This window comes from Salvelinus alpinus, chromosome 1 (genome assembly GCF_045679555.1).
Source record: "Salvelinus alpinus chromosome 1, SLU_Salpinus.1, whole genome shotgun sequence".
Lineage (NCBI taxonomy): Eukaryota > Metazoa > Chordata > Actinopteri > Salmoniformes > Salmonidae > Salvelinus > Salvelinus alpinus.
In genome coordinates, this window is record NC_092086.1 from 75,638,797 (window position 1) to 75,661,931 (window position 23,135).

The 23,135-nt window shown below is 43.7% G+C and overlaps 1 protein-coding gene and 1 long non-coding RNA gene across 8 annotated transcripts; both read left to right on the forward strand.

The window, feature by feature from the left end:
- The first annotated feature begins 652 nt into the window (after positions 1-652).
- LOC139530365 (heterogeneous nuclear ribonucleoprotein L-like) lies at positions 653-9,556 on the forward strand. 7 transcript variants are annotated; one of them, XR_011666014.1, is made up of 14 exons: positions 653-806; positions 2,060-2,178; positions 2,311-2,548; positions 2,659-2,744; positions 3,061-3,157; positions 3,270-3,342; positions 6,961-6,996; positions 7,308-7,376; positions 7,516-7,799; positions 7,954-8,075; positions 8,201-8,402; positions 8,522-8,579; positions 8,654-8,853; positions 9,158-9,556. XR_011666014.1 is itself a non-coding variant. In XM_071326703.1 (14 exons), exons 1-14 carry the CDS (start codon positions 726-728, stop codon positions 9,214-9,216), a joined length of 1,680 nt encoding a protein of 559 aa, XP_071182804.1. In that variant the 5' UTR covers positions 653-725; the 3' UTR covers positions 9,217-9,556. The 7 variants fall into 7 exon arrangements, 5 of the variants coding, with proteins under 5 accessions (XP_071182804.1, XP_071182821.1, XP_071182813.1 ...); XR_011666015.1 differs by having other exon boundaries at positions 8,654-8,805; XM_071326703.1 differs by having other exon boundaries at positions 8,698-8,853.
- Positions 9,557-19,842: 10,286 nt separating this feature from the next.
- LOC139568226 (uncharacterized) lies at positions 19,843-21,249 on the forward strand. Its single transcript, XR_011673547.1, has 2 exons — positions 19,843-20,297; positions 20,416-21,249. It is a non-coding gene; the product is annotated as an uncharacterized lncRNA (long non-coding RNA).
- Positions 21,250-23,135: the final 1,886 nt, after the last annotated feature.

The following is a 23,135-nucleotide window of genomic DNA, read 5'->3' on the forward strand; positions in this document are numbered from 1 at the left end:
TTCAGTCAGACATTTACGCTTGCCACACAGAGTTGAAATGTCTAGCCAACATTTTGAATTGAATAACATTGCATGTGCACTTCAGAGCTGTAACGATTTGATGCTTTGGTTATTTAATTTTTTATTGAACCTTTATTTAACTAGGCAAGTCAGTTAAGAACAAATTACTATTTACAATGACGGCCTACCCCTGCCAAACCGGGACGATGCTGAGTTAATTGTGCGCCGCCCTATGGGACTCCCAATCACGGCCGGATATGATACAGCCTGGATTCGAACCAGGGACTGTAGTGATGCCTCATGCACTGAGTGCCTTAGACCGCTGCACTGGCCTCTTCTCTGGCAAGCTCTCTTTGGCTTTTGCTGATCGTTTTTTTCAAAACTTGTCGTTGCACATCTCACACCACAAGAGCATTGCAGATTTTTGTCCGATAAAATCAAACATGTTTGAAACTATCGGGACATGTGGGACTGCTCACATACGAGATCGGAAGCCCTCTGATTGCGTCTCTGACCCGCTCATATTTAACGAGCGTCGGTGACGGCCGCCCGTCCCGAGTAGGCAACAACATGGTGATTTTGTCTCCGATCTTAGAAACTTGTCTGGGACAGCTAAATCGGGGCAAGATCGTGTAGTGTACTCCCAGTGACAACACACTCCAGTACAGTAGGTGGCGGCATGCACCTATAATGTTTGCCATAATATTATAGAAGAAGAAGACAACATGGCTGCCGCAGCAGGTCGCTATTACAACGAGGGTGGCAGAGCAACGAAAAGACAGAAAACCGAAGACGGGATGACGACGGTAAGTATTGACTGGCGACTTCGTTGGGGAGGAAAAGTGCATGCATCAGTTAAACATCTCCCCCCCCAGCATTTTGGAACTTCGAGTGTGCAACAACATGATTGCTGAACACTAGCTAGCCTGAGCCAGACGGAACTAGCTAACGTTAGCTGAAGGTAACTAGCTAGCCGCACAACCGGTATTCTTTTGTAGCTAAGCTAGTTAGCAATGTATTTCTGCAGTTTTGTAAACTATATTAAACGTAGCCAACATTGCTATCCTGCGTGATTTTATCGTCGAAGATGTGCGGCTAATGAGGATAGCAGGCGTTAGCTAACTAGGTTCCGAACGTTAGTTAGCGTTGTATGATGGAGGTTAGTTTAGTCACCATATCCAAGCGGGAATACTTGGTGACAATTTAATTCATTTCGTGGGGTGGGTATAATTTGTGGAACGTTCCAACAGGAATCTGTTCCAAAAACTTCGTAAATAACAAGGTTGTAAACAAATATCGCATACAAAGTTGTATAGCGCCCGAATACGGTACCGGGTAGGGAGTGGGCTATTTCAAAGTTTTTCACTCATCACATTTATTCCGAAAAATGTCTGTCCTCACTCTGGTAGCCAATGGACAAACATTAAGCATAAACTACGTAGTGAGTTATGCCTATTTGGCAGCGAGTTAGCAAGGTGAATTGATCGTGCTACTTTGTATGCGTTGTTTGTTGAATAAACGTGGTGAGTGGAAAAACTCCACAAAATTGCCCACTCCCTACCTGGTGTCTTATTCTGCCGATATACAACTTTATATGCATTGCTTGTTGGCAGCTTTGTTATTTACAAAGTCTTTGGTACAGATTCCTGTTGGAACGTTCTACAAATTATACCCACCCCATTTTGTGTCCTTGTTTCCGAGTATTTTCTACCTAACTTAGTTAGTTAGCCAGCTAACAATCCCCAGGCTGACATCCATCCCACTCACTTATGCACGGGATTGGCTTTTCAAGAAGATCAGGCACTTTATACAAAGCCCACCACCCTTTAAATTATGTTTATGATGTGGTGTTCTATTTAGTACACTCGTTGCTTGCCAAACCCCATCATTGTTTACTTTAGCTAGCTTGGATTTGTGTTATACTCTTGGTTGGTTCCTGTGTCGCTCTGTCATCAATACAGGTTGGTTTTAATTGGTAGCACACACCCTGGGGATGTCTATATTGCATTGGTAATCTGTACTGGTTTTCTCTAATCAACTTTTTGGTCTTGTTTGTAAGGAGGGCTATGATGACCCCCATAAAACAGTCCCTTCCCCAGTGGTCCACATCAGGGGCCTTGTCGATGGCATCATGGAGGCAGATCTAGTGGAAGCCCTGCAGGAGTTCGGGACCATAAGGTAATTATCCTTTTCTTTGACCAGATTTTTATTTTGCACCATTCTAAATTCATTGGTGAAGTCTTTTGTTCCTGTAGGTTTATTATGCAGTGCATAGAAACCAAATTATTCCATCTTCCATTCTCTTCACAGTTATGTGGTCATGATGCCCAAGAAGCGCCAGGCCCTGGTGGAGTACGAGGACATGAATGGATCCTGCAATGCTGTGACCTATGCAGCCGAGAACCAGGTCTACATTGCCGGGCACCCCGCCTTCATCAACTACTCCACCAGCCAGAAGATCTCCCGGCCCGGAGACCCAGACGACTCGCGCAGCGTCAATAACGTGCTGCTGCTCACCATCATGAACCCCATCTACCCCATCACCTCGGTAATACACCCACTATTATACAAGGCAGCTGTTTCGTTGCCGTGACAAGGCACAATTGTTTGTCTCCCTGCATTGCATTGTTAGTCATACCATTTGTCTCTGCTCTGCAGGATGTGCTGTACACAGTCTGTAACAACTGCGGACCCGTCCAAAGGATTGTCATCTTCAGGAAGAATGGCGTTCAGGCCATGGTGGAATATCCTTTGCTCAAAATCTCATATTGTTGAAAATGTCGTATCGTGCCGGGGATCTCGTCACCACACACAGGTTCACATTCCCCACCGCTTGCCACACAACCTTACTTCACACCACAGTTAAAGCTCCTGTCAGCACCACTGACTGTTGTCATTTGCAAGTGGTGGCTAGTAAATATTTGTGCTTGACATAGATCGAATTGTGTAACAAGTGCTCATTGTTTCGTAAATAGAGCTTTGAATTACAAGAGAAACATGGAATGTGGAAAGTAGGCATAGTATGCATTTATTACCCGTAGTTTCCATGACTTCCCATACATTTGATGCTGTACAAAGTGCCCAGAGGGCGAAAGCCTCTCTAAATGGGGCAGACATCTACTCTGGCTGCTGCACACTGAAGATTGAGTATGCCAAGGTGAGTGGTTACATGCTTATCATGTATAGTCCATCTAAACACTGGGGTCATTTCACTGAAGGAACACTGCAATGGGCAAAATAATCAAATGCGCGAATGTTCTGCTTTACAGCCAACCCGCCTCAACGTGTTCAAAAATGACCAGGACACCTGGGACTACACAAACCCCAACCCGAGTGGCCAAGGTAAAAAACACAGCCCCGCATCCCTCCCCATCCCCTTCTCTCTTCCCCTCCTGCTCTTATGGCATTGTGGGATGGGTAGGGTCCCAGGCCTCCGGGCGTAGTGCCTTTGAACGCCCTGCTCCATGGTGACTTTGGCCACGACGAGCAGTGACGCGGGTGAGGCACTACTTCTGTGACGCATCACCCCGTGTTCTCACGCTCTCTCACAACACGACAGACAGTAAGGGCATAAGGAGTGACCTCGAGGGGTAGCCATTTTGCAGCACATGCTTCTGCATGGTGAATCGTCTGCATCTCAGACCACTGCATGCATTCTTTGGTAAACTGATGAATGCCTCGTTATGTCACAATGAAGCACCTAGGGTCTCGCCACACAGGTTCACATTCCCTGCAGTGCGTGTCACACCTCACTTCCACACGTCAAGCTCCTGTCTGCACCCAAGCACCGTGTTACACTCTAGGTGTCCTGCTTGGAATGCCCCTGCACCCATTAATCCCAAAACCATATTGGAGATTTTTTGTTGTTGAAAAATAACACTTACGGTTCTTTTAGTTTGACCAATCATGGCTAAAGTCAGGCTTTGACATTCAAATCTGTTCCTTGGGGCTAAAGTGTCTGTAGGTTTTTGTTCCAGCCAGGGTGTGTTAGCAACCTCTGACCCTGTAGCTCTCATGGACCAGGTTTCCCTGCCTTTGGGGTGGCCTTTAAGTAAAATGTTTATTTCATTAGGAATCTCTATGGTAACATTGCAGAGGCGAGTGTTAAAGGAATCCATGGTATTCCTGGAACTTGCAAGAAGTCCAGTTTATGACCTGTCAATCAGTTGTTCATTCTGACTATTTGTGGATGGCTGTTTTGAATCCAGGCAGGGTTTCTTGTGGCCTTCTCTCTATTTGTATATGGTGTGCTGCCATGAGTGCCAAAATAAAATCATGGTGTTCCAGTAATTTATGAAGCTTGGTAGATACATTCATCTAACATTGCTCTCTTAGTTCAACCTCTTACAGCGCATAATATTTGCCATCCGACGGGACACAGTGAAATAGCAGTATGCCATTTGCCTTGCTTCTAGCTGTATGCCCTGATCCCTTTATGCAAAAGGGAACACATTTTTATTTGAGGTGGTAGTCCACTTGACTATCAGATTCTCATATTTTAGCCACGATGCGTACTGGTCTTAGTAGTTTCATCCACACCATGGCCACATCTTCATTTCAGACATTTGACACTCATGAGGTGTAAGAGAGAAAAAATAACGGTAGTGTTTAGAGAGCCCCTGTTAAGTGCAGCCGGCGCTGCTCCTCGTGTCACTGTGCACAGACTCACCTACAGCCCTAAGCAGACACATGCTGTAGCTTAAGACACATCAGCTACAACAGCACCCACCCACAGGCATTCCAAACCAACCAGTTCCTCGGTTAACATCGGACACAATGGGGGCAGCAGACACTGGAATTCATACAACCTGATTTTCTTCCTAATCCAAATTTCCACCACCACTCTCTCCACTTCTGCAAGGAAAACCATGTTCCTCTTTTTATCCCACTTTTGGTTTGGGGGAAATAGCCATCCTGTTTTGATCATGGTGAGGGCCTGAGACTCCCAAGAGTCTGTGAGCAGACACCCAGCATTATCCACCACCACAGACTGATCTGATAGATTGATATCCATCCATCCTCCTCTTACAAGTACAGCATATCCCATCTCCAGAACGCTGAAGATCTCACCTATTGACACAACACATTTTGTTTGATGGGGGCAGGAGTCTGGTGTGTGGCCGATAAGGCCACTCCTCCCAGCCCTCGGGATCCGACTGTCAGACACCAACCACTCAGCGAGCAACAGAGGAGTTTTCAAAACACACTTAACAGCCCGAGAAGGGAACAGATGACACTACATACTGAGACAATATACAGAGGCAGCGGGAACACTTTTTCTCAAACTACCCCTATGCCGTCCCGTCTCTTGACTTGGGTGTGTGGGCTTCCTTTTGATATCATTCTCCCCTCTTGTGCTGAACAACACACCACCGAGCTGAATACTCACGGCAACAACACACCAAGTTGAATCGCCATGACAACACACCACCACGCAGACAATGCCATTCCAGATGAATTTACTGCCAAGCACTAGATGCCTCACTTCGCCATGGGGGGACCACATCCATTGTACAAAAAAAACAAGCAGCACACTCTGCGGCCCCTTACATGAGAAGACGCACTGCACAAAACCCAAACGGGGACCACGAAGACACAAGCATCAAACACCCGCCAAGCATACAAGCACAGAGCCAAACTGATAGAAAAATCAGCATTTCCCCAAACTTCTCTCTGCATTGATGGACTTGGGTGCTCTGTTTTTTCCCTTGTACCCTCCCCTCCCCCCTCTTCTCTCTGTGCTGTTCTTGTGTTGATTCTACTACGTTGTTTTTTTCCCTTCTGAACTGGCCTGTAGTGATGCCTCTTAACGCCTCCCGTGTGATGCAGGTTTGGCTCTGTGTCTGACGACAAGACACGCCTCAAACGGTGCAAATGTCCTCTGGCTTTGCGGTCAAAGCACGGTAAGCTGGAAATGTGCCTCAAATGGCAACACTTAAAAACAAAGCAACCAACTTGGAGCGAAGCGTGGAAGATTGGTGTATACTCTTTCTCTGGTGGGGAAATGTGGAAACAGTGAGTTGAAGCTGGAGTCACAGGTTTGGTGGGTAGGATCCTTACTGACGAGTGCCCCCTACCAGCCTTCTGCATCCTGTGTTCTCCGTGTCTGGTGCTGTAAGTACATGTAAAGAGACGTGACTGACCAGGTCATAGAGAATGATTGAAATGTAAATGTCTGCTTGTTGTGATTGACTTTGTCAACCCCATATGTGAATCGTTGACTTAACAAATTAGTTCTGGAATCTCCTCACTGAGATTGCTGCTAGTGCTCTTTAGGCTGTCCTCTGTAATATTGCTTTAGAAATGTGTAGTCTCACAGCAACTTCTATGAAAAGGGGAATACGGAATTGAATTTCTAGTTTTTCATATTTTGATGCAGACCACTGTTAGATGTATAAGTTAAAGTAGTTTCTAAAATCACAATTCACTGGACATTTGAGGAAATGTATCTGGTTGTTGCTCTATATTATAGCTAGCCAATGTAATATATTCATTCACATATATAAAATTCCAGGCCATGTTTTTGTCAAATGCTTTTCAGACTGTTGTCCATGGGTGGGGTGCTATGCATTTGTCAGGCTATGAAACTCGAGTCATGCTAGAATCAAATAAACATTAAGCTTAGCTACTAAGTGATATTCAATGTATTATTAGTGCTATATCGCATTACTACTAACTGGGGGAAAGGGCTGCTCCTTTTAACCAATGTAATGACTACATTTTAATAGAATTGTTCTGATTTAATAAAAATTAAACAAATCTTAATACATGTAGCCCGTTAGTGTTTGAATTACTTTATTTGTCAGGGCTTCTAGTTTTTCCTAGATGTCATTTTATTTTTTGCAACATGTTACTGATTAAACGTTAATTTGAGATTCTTGCTTTTGATTGAATATTTGTTTATAGTTTAAGTTTGTACATGATTTGTTTTGGTTTTGACGTGTGTATGTACCTGCACAGATGCTGACGCTGAAGGCAATTGGAACAATTCACAAGGTGTGTGTGTTTGTATGATCATGATTGAGCAATAATGGAATACATTAGTGTGACTCTGTTCCATTTGCTATGCTGCTGTTAAATCCTCATACAAATCTCCAGTATGTTACATTTTGTTTTAGTTATGGTAACAAATAGTATGAGGGCCTGCATAAGCTTGTAACGTATGGTTTTAAGACAGTAAATATCTTAACCCAGCTTCTCGTGCATGATAATCACAACACTGCCCCATAGTTTGTCGTTGTGCCCCTTTTGATACACTGTCAAATCAGCATTCAGGGGCTAACTTTATTGCTATTTCTTGCTCTCAGATCCCAATGCCAACCCCAACAAGCGTGCGAGGCCGCCAGCTTTATTAGGAGACCACCCTCCAGAGTATGGTAAGTATAGGCAGAGAAGTTCATTGTACTAAAAGCGTCACAGTTCAACTCGGAGTTGGGATGTCTAGAAGGACTCGAGTGACTATTTGAATCGGTTTGCCCAGTAACCACCTTTCTGTGTATCCATTCCTCTCACAAGGCGGGCAGACTGGTGCTTATCACGGCTACCATGATGAAAGTGGCTACGGGCCCCCTCCTCCTCACTATGAGGGCGGGCGCCGCATGGGGCCTCCAATGGGAGGGCGTGGCCGCGGACGTGGTGGAAGCTACGGGGGACCTGGGTACGGACATGGCCCACCTCCCCCCGGTGACTACACCGCCCACGCTGACTCCCCTGTTGTTATGGTGTACGGCCTGGAGCCCGCGAAGATCAACGCCGACAAGGTCTTCAACGTCTTCTGTCTCTACGGCAACGTGGAGCGGGTGAGTCCAGACAGGGGAGCAGTGTATTACTGAGGCAGAGGTTATAGACTGTTCATGTTCTTGTTGGGGTGTAGACTGGTGAAAAATCTGTTCTGTGGCCATGTTGGTGGGTAGTAGGGTAGTGTTTCTGAACCCTGTCCCCCTCCGTCCTCAGGTGAAGTTCATGAAGAGTAAGCCGGGGGCAGCCATGGTGGAGATGGGCGACTGCTACGCTGTGGACCGTGCCATCAGCCACCTCAACAACAACTTCCTGTTTGGACAGAAGCTCAACGTCTGGTCAGTGCTGCTTTCAAACTCTGCATACACATTGACATCCAAAGAAACTGACTAGTAACAGACGCGTCACAGGTTTGTGGTGTTAATGTACACAGAGACTAGTGTTGTCCATCCACTGTCCACAGTGTGTCCAAGCAGCAGGCCATCATGCCTGGTCAGTCCTACGAACTGGAGGACGGCTCCAGCAGCTTCAAGGACTTCCACGGCTCCCGCAACAACCGCTTCACCTCCCCGGAGCAGGCGGCAAAGAACCGCATCCAGCACCCCAGCAACGTCCTGCACTTCTTTAACGGGCAGCCCGACATCTCTGTGGAGGTCTTCAATGGGGTAAGACAACTGGAGAGGATTCGGGGGCTGGGAGCTTTGGATTGGGTTGTTGGTTTTCTTTGAAAGTTGAACGTTACAAGTTTACTTACCTAGTTTGTGTGGGGGGGTGATCCTTTCAGGTCTGTGAGGAACTTGGTGTGAAGATCCCATCCAATATCAAACTCTTCACCGGAAAGAGTGAGTGATATGAACTTTATTTGCATGAATAGTGTTTTCTGGTCTTTAAATTAGAGTGAATTCCCATGGGTCAGGTGTTGCAGTGTCAATAAATTGGAATGTGTGTGTCTCGCCTCGGGTGGCGCGACAGGTGAGAGGAGCTCATCCGGGCTGCTGGAGTGGGAGTCTATAAACGATTCCATGGAGGCTCTGGCCATGATGAACCACTACCAGATGAAGAACCCCAGTAAGTACTCCGACTGCGATAACAACACCACCGCTAATGATACCAACGGTGAGCAAATACACTAGTCTGTCCTTCAGGAGTGACTTTCCCAAAAACATGATCATCTTCAGCACTAAGATCACCTTAAGGCCAGGATTCATTCAAAGCCACGGTACTACCCTACCGACTATGTTCGCAGAGATCAAACTCATGGTAAACGCTGCAGATATTGGCTCAAGTGTAAATGTAGGAACTATGATCTTAATGCTAAAGATTCTTTGTTTTTGGGAATCCACCCCAGACTAGTTCATGTATTATTCCGGACCGACACAATCTTTCCAGTTGGCTAACCTCACCCTCCCCTTTCTTCCAGGTGGTCCGTACCCTTACACACTGAAGCTGTGTTTCTCAACCGCGCAGCATGCCAACTAGGAAGAACTCTGACCCCTCCAATCTGTAATGCTCTGTGTCCATGCATAGTGTATATTGCATTCACATCTTCACTACAAGTCCCCTGTATGAATCAGAAACAAAATGTATGAGACCGACAAGTGTTTTCCTTTAACTTAAGTGATAATATTGCGGACAAGATTTTGTACCAGTGAGTGTATTGTTTGATGTAGAATCTAATAATTTTTTTTTGACTTATTGTTGAATTTGATTTGTTCTGTACATTAGACCTTGGAAGGAAGAACCGCTCCTATTCTGAATTAAATAAAAATTCCATGTTAATACGGCCTGTCTGTTTTAATAAAGTGAATGATGAACTATAGGGCTGTGATCTTTCCTTTTCAGTTAGTAGATATAAGGCCTTAAACAGGTTCTTCAAGCCTGGACCACAGCAGGTATACACAATGAAGCAGAAGAGGATTCCTACTATGGTGATGGTGGCCAGGGTCATCTGGAGGAAGGAAATTATTATATATATATTCTATTTGAGTCCAAGGATGCATCCCAAATGGCACCCTATTTAGTGCACTACTTTTGACTAGAGCAAGTTGTGCACTGAATAGGGTACTGTTTAATTGAACCATTTGAATGAGCACACAACTTGTAAAAGACATGCAAATTAGTAAAATCAGAGGATAGCAAACACTATGGAAGTTAAAGATAACTATTTGGAACAACCCAGCGACCTGACTTACCAGCATGTAGAACAGGCCTCTGGTGTGGTCCAACGGGAATCCTTGCATGTGGAGTATAAACCGCAATGCATAGTCGCAGTATGTACTTGAATTCATACCCCTAAAGAATGCAAGGCCATGTCTAACATGCAATCAGACTTTGAGTGCACACATTCTAAAGTATAACCTATACACATGTAACACAGAACACTAAACCCTTACTTGTTTGAGACTTTGACAAAGTAAGTCTGGTGCTTCCAGGATCTGAGCCGCCATGTTGACACAGGGAGCGTTTCCCCTGACACACATCCAACTGCACCACACCAGTCAGTGATCAGTATGTAGCCTGTTAGTGCTGTAAGCCAACTCAAGGTTTGGTATTAACAAATACCACATGAGTTCAGGCTATACAGCACAAACGAGCCGGGTAGAAACTATGCCAAGACTCATAAAGATGCACCTTAGTACAGTCAGAAGAATTCACAGCATTACGCAGACAATAGAGTGAAAGAATGGGAAGAGTATTCTGATTATATGGAGTGTTACCAAATCTTGTTTGTAGTGCCATGCATGACCACAAATCCTTCCTCAGTGACATTGACATTTGTCCATGTCTTCAAACATCCAAACCAGTGTCCTCTGGGATAGACAGAGAAACCAGGGGGAGTCCAACAAATATGCATCTCTGTTGGTAGCATATATAACACCAACCTTGTTCTAATATACTAAAATTATACATTTGGGTCCTCCTGTGTGTTTTCCAGTGCAACTCCGTCACCTGTAGTTGAGGCTGTTGTACATCAGCAGCACCTCTTGAGTGTAGAGGCAGATGTGATCTTTCAAGTAAGCTCCTCCACCTAGCTGTAGTGTAACAAATAGAGACTGTATTATATCAAGCCATGGGCAGCAATTCAGTCATGTATAAAATAAAATAAATCAGTAAACAAAAGCAGGACAAGAGGAGATGAGATTGATGTCCTCGAGAAAAGATAGAACACTGCAGACAGATACAAAACAGAGGACATGTAGAGGGCCACAGTGGTAAGTAGTTCAGTTCAGATTTAGGTTAATGGTCAAAACTTGTCTTTGCAAAATGTAACCATTTCAAAACAGGCTTTGTTCAAGGTCATAGTCTCACAGTCTTCGTAGTAGAAGCATGATGGGGTTGGGGTAGTTAAAATAGCCCTTGTTGCGGGCACACTGCTCCAGGGTGGTGGTGATGTCAAATGGCAGGCGGTTGCCAGGAAGGCAGCCTTACCCACAGGGTACCCTGTGCAGCCCCTGAGTGCTGGTGCAGAGCAAAGGGAATAGAGAGAGACATGTATGCCTGGTTCACACTTTAGGGACATGCCGAGCTGCATTGGGGTGGCCTGGTTACGCATCCACCATAGTTGGAACAGTGTTGGAAAGGGCAATGTGAAAAGACAATATCCAAGCAACCGATACATGAAATGGCCTAAAGCACCAGTGTTTTAAATACATTAGGTTGTCTTTAAGTTGAACCTAATAAATGAGTCTAACACAATAGGACAGCATGGAAACGCAGTCTCTCACCGTCACCTGGGAACACAGACGAACATAATTTTGTTTGATAATGGTGACAAATTACACTAGCGGTTTCCAAACTAGGGATCGCGACTCCATGTGGGTTCGCCTGAAATGAAAATGGGATAACGGGATAATTTTAGTTTTTTTAAAGGAAACAAATTTATAGACCTATATATACACAAAAAATATATATTGTCTTTGTATCTCAAAATCATTGTAATGTGGTCAACCTTAAATCTAAATGAAAATTATTCAAATATAAAATTCTACCAGAGAGCATCATGGGAAAAGGCCGCACTTGACTGTTGCAATAGAATCATTCTCATGGTGAATGGCTAGGCTCGCTACGCTATGAAAGCGCATACTATTGCAGAGATTTTGATATTACCGGAGCAATTGATATGGTGAAAACAATATGTGGGGAGGTAAAGGCACAGAAACTCACATCAATACCTTTGTCAGATAACACCGTTAAACAAAGACTTTATGCTATTGTAGCAATCATGAGGAAACTTTGACTGAATGACTCAAACTCCCTAGCTTATGCTCTCCAAATGGGCGTTAGCTGTGAGGGCCGAGATGCCCATGCATTGACTTTTGTTCGCTATACTGCTATTCACGAGGACATATTGTTCTGTCTCACAATTCCCAGTCATGAAATGGCAAATGGGATGTTCAGTGTGCTGTGTGGCTATATTGACAGATTCCATAAGGGATCAAATTGTGGGCTTTTGCACAGATGGTGCTCCATCTACCATGGGATGGCGGGCAGGCCAAAGGGACTCAAAGGGAATACCCTGAAATCTCAGACTTCAGTGCGCTCAAGACAACTGGAAACTCGGAAGGAAATGAGCTCTGACTTGGAAAAATCGTTTTGAAAGGTCATCCAACTCCGAATTCCAATTTGAGAACTCGGGCCTCTTAGCTCTGACTTTTTGACCTAAAGATCACTGACATCATGATTTTACCTTGTATTTTTCAGAGTTCCCAGTTGTCTTGAATGCACCATAAAACTCATGGTAGGCTACTCTTTGCCACCTCATATCTGTGTGAAGCTGGATTCAGTGCTCTCGTTTGCGTTAAAACCAAATATCGATCTAGGTTGGATGTGACAGCAGAAATTAGTTGCGCACTGTCGACCACGCCCCATGACTTTGAGAAGCTCCGACACGACATGCATCAAGTACACAAATCTCATTAGTGGTGGTGAGATAAGAGACATTATGAGACTAATTTGCAATTGACTGCCCCACATTAAAAGTATGTGATGGTGAGTTGAAAAGATAATCAGAAATACTGTTAGAATGTTTTTCAATTGACTGCCATAGCCACAAATATGGGTGGGATCGCAAGAATTTTCAGATATCAAAATGTGGTCGTGGGCCAAAAAAGTTTGGGACCACCTGGCGTAAACTGTTTGACCTGTGTGGCTCAGTTGGTAGAGCATTGCGCTTGCAACGCTAGCGTCGTGGCCCGTGGGTTCAATTGCCGCTGGTGCCACCAATAAGAAAATGGATGCATGCTCTGGATTAAAGCATCTGCTAAATCACATTTATTATTATATTACATTGATCGTTTAGCACACTGCCAGTGATCAACTAAAAATGTGTGAAGATGAAGCTGTGTGTCAAAAGATGTACCCCCAGGAAAATTTGTCAGAGAAGCATGTTGTAGGTTGTAAAAGAAAAGTGGTGGTGATAAAGTGAAGGACATACTGAGGTATCTAAAGCTTGGTTTATGCATGCGTTACCTTATATAACATGGCTGTAGTGGTTGTTGGACGATTCAGCCAAGAGCCAGATGTAGTCACAACACATGACGTAAACATCACAGAAATGCCAACAGAATGCTCTTGAACAGTTTATTAGTATTTTGAAATTATTTTCACTGGTGTCAGACCTGGGTTAAAACAGCATTTGTTTTCTTTCAAATACTTTGAGTGTTTGAGCGTGCCTGGAGTGCAAGATGGCTCAAACAAGCACAGATGAAGAATTTCAAAGAACTGTCGTGGAAATCTAACCAGAAAGGAAGAGAGACTGTAGATTCTTCAAACAACAACCTTTTATTATAAGAATTGCAATTCTGGAGCAGTTAACAATCACTCAAAAGGTGCAGAGTTAAGAGCCCAACGAACAAGAGTTGGGTCTCAGCGTTTATAACCTTTGTCTACATGGCAGTTTAGCAGGTGTGTGAGATCATGATGGGAACATAGCGATCAAACAAGTGATAATGTCAGTTGTGTTACTCCTTTCTGCTGATAGAATTGTTACTGCTGCTCAAGCTAGCCTCTGTTCTCTTCATATCTCCACACAGCTGTGCGCTTGAAACATACAAATAGAACAGGATGGACCAAAAACTGGTCACTCTCAGACAGCCCTTTGTCTTTGGCCGCATGACTAAGTTACTCAGAAACAAGAGAGGAAAAACACTGGCTTCTTTTTACATGAGAGAAACAGACAGTGGACATGTACAGGTTTAAAGCTCATACAGTGCATGAGCATAACAGAGTTTGTATTTGTTCCACCATATTCCTCCCCTTTGAGACTAATCTCAACCTAATACAAAATTACAAGTAAGCATGTAAGTAATAATTCATCATGTAAGCCAATTATGTCATAATCTAAGCAGAAGTTCAACCAAGCAAAATATAAAGCATTGTAGGAGAGGGCTTTCTTACACTAGTACATTATCTTTGTAAATGGCTTCCGTTGAGCCACTGAGTCCCCCCCCCCCCTTCAAAATGCTGCAAAACATTCTTAAGGGAATCATTTAAACAGTTACACATAATTTAAACAGTTACAAATAATTTAAACAGTTACATAGGAGTACACTCTTCATCTGTACAAAGAGGACAATCATCACGTTGACATTGTCCACATTGCCATGGTTCAGCATTGACCTCCTGCTTCTTCTAGCAATGGGGCGGTTATTGTTTGCTGGATCCCGTCCTGAGCCTGCCGTTGGCTCGAGCTGGAGCGGCTGTTATTTAAGTCCTGCCGTGGGACTATGCTGGTGCTGTATACTTCAGTTTGAATTGTGGCCACTTCTCACTCTGTGCTGTTCTGCTCCTCCCAGGACCCATACAACAGTTGCAATGGCTGCTGTGAACCCACTTAGACATCTCTACAACCTTCACCACTGTCTGGGTCATCAGAAGCAACTTGAATGGACCAGTCCAGCGCTGTTGGTGCCAAGTCTTTCTGTGGAGGTCCTTCATGACCACCCAATCTCTTGGCTGCAATTTGTGGTGCTGGCCTCGCTTTGGTTCAGGCAAAGCTGCTTCAACTCGGGGGAAAATATACTTCAGAGCATTGTTAAGTGCAGCACAGGGCATAGTAACTTACCATTCCAGCGGGGTACTTGACAGGTATTCGATCCGATCTTAAGAAAAATGTGTTAAACAGTTCATCAATATATCTAGGTGTCTGGCTAGACTGTAAACTCCCCTTCCAGACTCATATTAGGCATCTCCAATCCAAAATTAAATCTAGAATTGGCTTCCTATTTCGCAACAAAGCCTCCTTCACTCACGCTGCCAAACATATCCTTGTAAAACTGACCATCCTACCAATCCTCGACTTCGGCGATGTCATTTACAAAATAGCCTCCAACACTCTACTTAGCAAACTGGATGCAGTCTATCACAGTGCCATCCGTTTTGTCACCAAAGCCCCATACACCACCCACCACTGCGACCTGTATGCTCTCGTCGGCTGGCCCTCGCTACATATTCGTCGCCAGACCCACTGGCTCCAGGTCATCTATAAGTCTTTGCTAGGTAAAGCTCCGCCTTATCTCAGCTCACTGGTCATCATAACAACACCCACCCGTAGCACGCCCTCCAGCAGGTATATCTCACTGGTCATCCCCAAAGCCAACACCTCCTTTGGCCGCCTTTCCTTCCAGGTCTCTGCTGCCAATGACTGGAACGAATTGCAAAAATTGCTGAAGTTGGATACTTATATCTCCCTCACTAACTTTAAGCATCAACTGTCTGAGCAGCTTACCGATCGATGCATCTTTACACAGCCCATCTGTAAATGGCCCATCCAACTACCTACCTCATCCCCATATTGTTTTTATTAACTTTTTCTGCTCTTTTGCACACCAGTATTTCTACTTGAACATCATCATCTGCACATCTATCACTCCAGTGTTAATTTGCTAAATTGTAATTACTTCGCTACTATTGGCCTATTTATTGCCTTACCTCCTTACTCCATTTGCACACACTGTATATAGATTTTTCTATTGTGTTATTGACTGTACTTTTGTTTATCCCACGTGTAACTTGGTGTTGTTGTTTTTTGTCACGCTGCTTTGCTTTACCTTGACCAGGTCGCAGTTGTAAATGAGACGGTATCAACATTTCTTTACAGCAGTCAACTCTAAGATCAATCAGTTAACTAATTGCAGGCCTATATGAAATAAAATTTGGTTCACTTAAATTAAATTCCAAAGATCAGTCAACTCAATTCTCACTACTTAAATTCAGTTCCCGATAGTACAGGTATTCTTACTACCATTACTCCTCCCTTTTAACACATTGTCTCACTTTGCCAGGCCCTGCACCTGATTGCAGATCAGAAACATCTTGTGGAGAAAACATGTATTTAACAGAGACAGGAAGTGCAACAAAATAGCCCCCAACAAGTTTTCAACCAATTTAGAATGTGAAATTGTCTTCCCAGATGAGGTGAGGAATCCACGTTGCTTCCAGAGTGTACCAAAGTTATGCACAACCCCAAATGCATGACTGCTGTCAGTATAAATCGTAACAGTTTTATCCTTAGCCCAAATGCATGCCCTAGTGAGAGCAAAAATTCTGCAGCTTGGGCTGACAGATGTGGTGGTAATTTAGCACTCTCTAGGGTAGTGGCAGCCATAGTTACTGCATAAGCCACTAATGGTTCTCCTTGAATCCCCCTGGAGTCCACTGTATCTTGTCATTCATCGCCATCTTATGGTCAGAGAGTGGTTGTACAGCCTCAGCATGGTCAGGCAGCCAGGCTCTACAATAGCCTGCCATTCCTGTGAGTGTTAACATACAGTCAAAAGTTTGTACACACCAACTCATGCCAAGAGTGTGCAAATCTGTCATCAAGGCAAAGGGTGGCTACTTTGAAGAATCTCAACTATAAAATATATTTTGATTTGTTTAACACTTTTTTGATTACTACATGATTCCATATGTGTTGTTTCATAGTTTTGATGTTTTCACTATTATTCTACAATGTAGAAAATTGTCAATTTAAAGAAAAACCCTTGAAAGTCTGTATGTTGTTTTGTAACTGGCTGTGGTACAGATAGAATTGCAGCCACACGTTCCAGACCAAATTTTCTACCTTTTGATGTAATATCATGTTCTAGATACTTAACGAATTGAGACACAAGCTGCAGCTTTTTCTTAGAAACTTTTTGGCCATTTTCAGCAAGGGACACTGACAGAGCTCTGGTGTCGACTTCGCATGCTTGTTGGGTTTCAGAACACAGTAACAGGTCGTCGACATACTGTATTAACATACTCCCAGCGGGGGGTATGAAACCCTCTAAATCTTGCGCCAAGGTGGCAGAAAACACCGCAGGCGATTCCATATAAGCTTAGGGGCAAACCTTAGGGGCAAACGGTCCAAGCCCAACGCTTGTTTAAAAATGTAAACGCGAATCAGAGCTGTGATTCTGGAGCGACGGGAATGCTAAAGAAAGCATTAGCCATATCAACAACTAAAAACCATTTACCCAACACAGGCACGGCAGATAGTACTGTAACAGGGTTTGACACAACAGGTGCCCTTGCATGAACAGCATCATTAACTGGTCTAAGATCTTAAATAAAACGCCAATCACCCGAGGATTTCCGGACGGGAAGGATGGGGGTGTTACATGGAGAGTCTGGACAAGGCACAATATCGCTTTCTACCAATAAAGCATGAACAGGGGTAATTCCCCCGCAATGCCTCCTGACTCAGAGGATACTGGGCTCGGCCGTGTCTGTGTGCTCTCAGGTGTGACGTAAGCGGTTCCACCCCCCTCATTCGCCCAATGTCATACTTATCTTTAGCCCACAGAGAGTCTGGGAGACCAGCCAACAAGGGTGACTCAGTCTCAAAATAAACCACCTGTTTAGTTGGTTTCACATCAAGGCCATGGACACCTCGTTGAACAGATGCATTCCAAAAGAATGGCACACAATGTACAGTGCCTTCAGAAAGTATTCAGACCCTGTAACTTTTTCCACATTTTGTTACGTTAAATAAAATAAATAAAATAAAACAACTCAGCAATCTACAGACAATATCCCATAATGACAAAGTGAAAACAGGTTTCTAGAAAGTTTTGCAAATGTATTAGAAATAAAAAACAGAAATACCTTATTTACATAAGTATTCAGACACTTTGCTATGAGATTCGAAATTGAGCTCAGGTGTATCCTGTTTCCATTGATCATCCTTGAAATGTTGCTACAACTTGATTGGAGTTCACCTGTGGTGAATTCAATTGATTGGACACGATTTGGAAAGGCACACACATGTCTATATAAGGTTTTACAGTTGACAGTGCATGTCAGAGCAAAAATCAAGCCATGAGTTTGAAGAAATTGTCAGTAGAGCTCTGAGACAAGATTCTGTCGATGCACAGATCTGGGAGAGGGTACCAAAAAATGCCTGCAACATTGAAGGTCCTCAAGAACACAGTGGCCTCCATTTTTAAATGGAAGAAGTTTGGAACCTCCAAGACTCTTCCTAGAGCTGACCGCCCGGCCAAACAGCAATCAGGGGAGAAGGGCCTTGGTCAGGGAGGTGACCAAGAACCAGATGGTCACTCTGAAAAAGCTCCAGAGTTCCTATGTGGAGATGGGAGAACCTTCCAGAAGGACAACCTTCTCTGCAGCACTCCACCAATCAGGCCTTTATGGTAGAGTGGCCAGACGGAAGCCACTTCTCAGTAAAAGGCACATGACAGCCCGCTTGGAATTTGCCAAAAGGCACCTAAAGACTCTCAGACCATGAGAAACAAGATTCTCTGGTCTGATGAAACCAAGATTTAACTCTTTGGCCTGAATGCCAAGCGTCACATCTGGAGAAAACCTGGCACCATCCCTATGGGGAAGCTTGGTGGTGGCAGCATCATGCTGTGGAGATGTTTTTCCAGTGGCAGGGACTGGGAGACTAGTCAGGATCGAGGAAAAGATTAACGGAGCAAAGTAGTGAGATCCTTGATGAAAACCTGCTCCAGAGCGCTCAGGACCTCCGACTGGGGCAAAGGTTCACCTTCCAACAGGACAACGACCCTAAGCACACAGCCAAGACAACGCAGGAGTCGCTTCGTGACAAGTCTTACCGTTTTTCCCAATTGTTTACACACTAAAACTGGCTCATGAGGCACAATGACCCAGATCTGCAGTACTACTGGCACATGTTTTGCTTTTCACTCAGATGGCAATTCTATAACAAACATTTGGCAAAACAAACACTTCTCTTTGGCACAACCTTCACAACTAAAATATATTGCGTTTAAATGAAAAGGAACACTGTTCAACAAGCTAAGCTCAATTACCAATTGATCACTTTCTCTCTACACATGTGCAAACACTAATTGCAGAAGTGTTCACTTTGCAATCAGACTGTTGGTATGGATCAAAAGGCCACATGTGAATACTCCTGTGTTTGGAGAACAATGGAAGCAAACTTGGCAGAGAGAGGTGGAGGTAGAACAAGGAGAGTAATGTCTGATGAAATTTGGGCGACTATGGTGGACCATGTTGTCAACCATGGTTTGACCTTGAGAGGCTGGGCAGAGAGTGCCGCCCAATCTGAGCCGCTTCACCGTAGCACCCATCATCTGGACATTCCAAAATGAAAATAGGTATTATAGTAGGCTCAAGGGTGTGGGGTTTCCACATCACCAAGTTCAATAACAAAACATGCAGTAGCACAACTAGAACGCAAATGGGTAGTTTATTAGGAATTTTTGTACACATGGGGGGAAAAAGGGGGTATTCACCAATTACTTCACAGTCCACAAGCCGTTTTTATTGTCCGTTCCTTCCTCCAGGGATAATCCTAAAACTCAGGTCCTCCGCCAATCTGGTTCTGTACACAAGGGGAATAATCTCACATATATTATTCTTTCTTCCACTCTTCATAACACACATTGCTCTCTCCTTACTCTGCCCTTTTGTGCAGGCTGCATCCTCCTTTAACCTCAAGCATTCCCTGGCTTAACGAACAACAGCCTCGCCTCGTCGGGTCAGGAAGTCCATATAAGGCTCAGGAGTGGAGCCAGAGGACTGCAAGTTATCTCCACTCAATAACCACTCCCCTCACCTCTCCCTGCCGTCTGCCACAGTATGTACTGCAGACATTGGACCTATCTACTACTTTTACTACTTGACAGTAGTACAACATAAAGCACAGTAAAACTGTAGATTCCAATACATACTGTAAGGCGAAACAAAGTAAATGTTTTAAGTATTACTGTATGTATGAAATTGGGAGCTATACTACTTTGTAAAATGTTTATTTTGTATACTGTATTACTGTAGTGTTTACTCTACTGCATGCTATTTCGTTTTTGTAGAACTGAAAGACGTCCACCATGTACGTGGTGGTAGAAAGCGTCTCTTTACAGACGAACAGGAGGCTGCTATTGTGCAAATGGTAGTTGAAAATAATGCCATAAGACTGTGGGAAATCCAACAACAGATTATTGAAAACTCTGCCATAACATCAGGGCGAGCTTATCAACCATAGCCCGCATCCTTAAGAAACACCAACTTCGGATGAAGCAAATCTACAGAGTGCCATTTGAATGGAGTTTCCAAAGAGTGAAAGATAAATGGTAAGAATATGTGCAAGTAAGCAATATAGTAGTATTACACTCTTGAAACATTAGAGACTCATTGATGTTGCCAGTGAACCTAACTATACAGCAATTACAGTATTTACTGTTATTTCAGAGAATCATGGAGTTGGATGCAAGTCCTATCCCCCAGGAACTCATATTCATAGATGAGGCTGGATTCAACTTAGCAAAGACAAGGAGGAGAGGAAGGAACATCATTGGTCAATGCACCATCAATGATGTACCTGGCCAGCGCGGGGGAAATGTCACCATATGCGCAGCTATGAGCCACGATGGGGTCCTCCACTGCCATGCCACCCTTGGACCATACAACACTGCCCATCTCCTTAATTTCCTTGAACACCTTACATGACAATCTTTTTCAGCCAGAGCAGAGAGGGCCAGGTGATCCTAAGCAGCAAATGTGTGTTCTAATTTGGGACAACGTGAGTTTCCATCGGGCTGCTCAGGTCCACAACTGCTTCCATGACCATCCCAGGTTTACAATTCTCTATCTCCCACCATATTACCCATTTCTCAACCCCCATGAACGTATGGCTGTTCTCCAGGCAATGGAGGAGGCCTGTGGTGACATTTCAGTGCTTTCAGGGCTGGATGCATCATGCCAGAAGATATTTCACCCGCTGTCTGGCCAAGGAGAATATCGCTTGTGATGTTGATGAAAATTTGTGGCCGGACAAAAACAACAGATATGACAGATTTTCTTTTCGCAATGGAGTATTTGTTTCTTGACTTATGATTTAGATTTTACTGTATTTTGATAGTTTCTTTATCTATTCCGTACAATCTAACATACAGTACAGTAGTACAAATAGGCCTATTTTTTTTCCTTTGCCTATGCACAAAATATATTTACTGTATGTGTGCTTACAGTATGCTGTTTGACATGTATTGAGTCATGTTGAAATATAAAACTTACATTTTTGCATTTGTGTTCCTTTCTTGTTTGATTACACACAAACAATATACTGTATAACAACAAAATATTAGTCTTTACACTGAAATAGGTTCCGTTAGTAGTGTTTTGAATATGTCACATGAGTGTGATCTCTGTTTTCACTAAGTTAGATTCATTTGATGTGTGTGTGTGTCTCATTTGTACGCAGAGTTTCATTTTGAGCAGGGAGTACATGATTTTGATTGATATGTTTCATTTTGCAAGATGTCTGTGGGGTTTAGGGAAATTGGCAAACTGTTTTGTGTTTACAGTTTTGAGTACCAGAGATGTAGTTTCAGCAAACGTGTGTCAACTATTGGGAGAAACTGTAATGTCCTTGAGTGGCCCAGCCAGAGCCCGGACATGAACCCGATCTAACATCTTTGGATAGACCTGAAAATAGTTGTGCAGCGACGCTCCCCATCCAACCTGACAGAGCTTGAGAGGATCTAAAGAGAAGATTGGGGGAAACACCTCAAATATAGGTGTGCCAAGCTTGTAGTGTCATGAATGTCAAGAAGCGAGGCTGTGATCGCTGCCAAAGGTGCTTCAAACGAAGTACTGAGTAAAGGGTCTGAATACTTATGTAAATGTAATATTTCAGATTTAGATTTTTTAAACATTTGCAAACATTTCTAAAACCTGTTTTTGATTTCTTATAATGGGATATTCTGTGTAGATTGATGACGGAAAAAAACGATTTAATCAATTTTAGAATAAGGCTTTAACGTAACAAAATGTGGAAAAAGTCAAGGGGTCTGAATACTTTCCGAAACGCATGCAATAATTTCAAAGATTTTACTCAGTTACAGTTCATATAAGTAAATCAGTCAATTGAAATACATTTATTAGGATTTAATCTATGACTTTCACATGACTGGGAATACAGATATGCATCTGTTAGTCACAGACACCTTAAAAAAAAATGGGCCCCACAATGGGCCTCAGGATCTTGTCACGGTATTTGCCATTGATAAAATGCAATTGTCTTCGTTGTCCATAGAGCGTGCCTGCCGATACCACAACCCCACCATGGGGCAATCTGTTCACAGCAAACCGCTTGCCCACACGATGCCATGCACATCGTCTGCGGTTGTGAGGTCGGTTGGACGTACTGTCAAATTCTCTAAGACGACGTTGGAGGCAGCTTATGGTAGAGAATTGAACATTGATGAACTGACTTGTTGGAAAGTTGGCATCCTATGACGGTGCCATGTTGAAAGTCACTGAACTCTTCAGTACGGGCCATTTCACTGCCAATGTTTGTCTATGGAGATTGCATGACTGTGTGCTAAAATAGCTGAATCCACTAATTCGGGGAGGAGAAGGAGGGAGAACGGTAGAAAGATATGCAAAGTGTTGGTTTCATGAGCTGAAATAAACGATCCCAGAAATGTTCCATATGCACAAAAAGCTTATTTCTCTCAAATGTTGTGCACAAATTTGTTTACATCCCTGTTAGTGTGTATTTCTCCTTTGTCAAGATAATCCATCCACCTGACAGTTGTGGCATATCAAGTAGCTGATTAAAACGCATCATCATTATACAGGTGCACCTTGTGCTGGGGAAAATAAAAGGCCACTCTAAAATGTGCAGTTTTGTCACACAACACAGTGCCACAGATGTCTTAAGTTTTGAGGGAGCGTGCAATGGGCCTGCTGACAGCAGGAATGTCCACCAGAGCTGTTGCCAGATAATTCAAGGCTAATTTCTCTACCATAAGCCGCTTTCAACATAGTTTTAGAGAGTTTGGCAGTACGTTCAACCGGCCTCACAACCGCAGACCACGTGTATTGCGCCATGTGGGCAAGAGGTTTGCTGATATCAATGTTGTGAATAGAGTGCCCCATGGTGGCGGTGGGGTTATGTTATGGGC

Coding starts and splice junctions, on each gene's coding strand:
- LOC139530365 (XM_071326703.1), top strand. CDS start 726: ATGGCTGCCGCAGCAGGTCGCTATTACAACGAGGGTGGCAGAGCAACG. Junction 2,745..3,060: donor GGCGTTCAGGCCATGGTGGA/ATATCCTTTGCT, acceptor GACTTCCCATAC/ATTTGATGCTGTACAAAGTG. Junction 8,854..9,157: donor CACCGCTAATGATACCAACG/GTGAGCAAATAC, acceptor CCTTTCTTCCAG/GTGGTCCGTACCCTTACACA.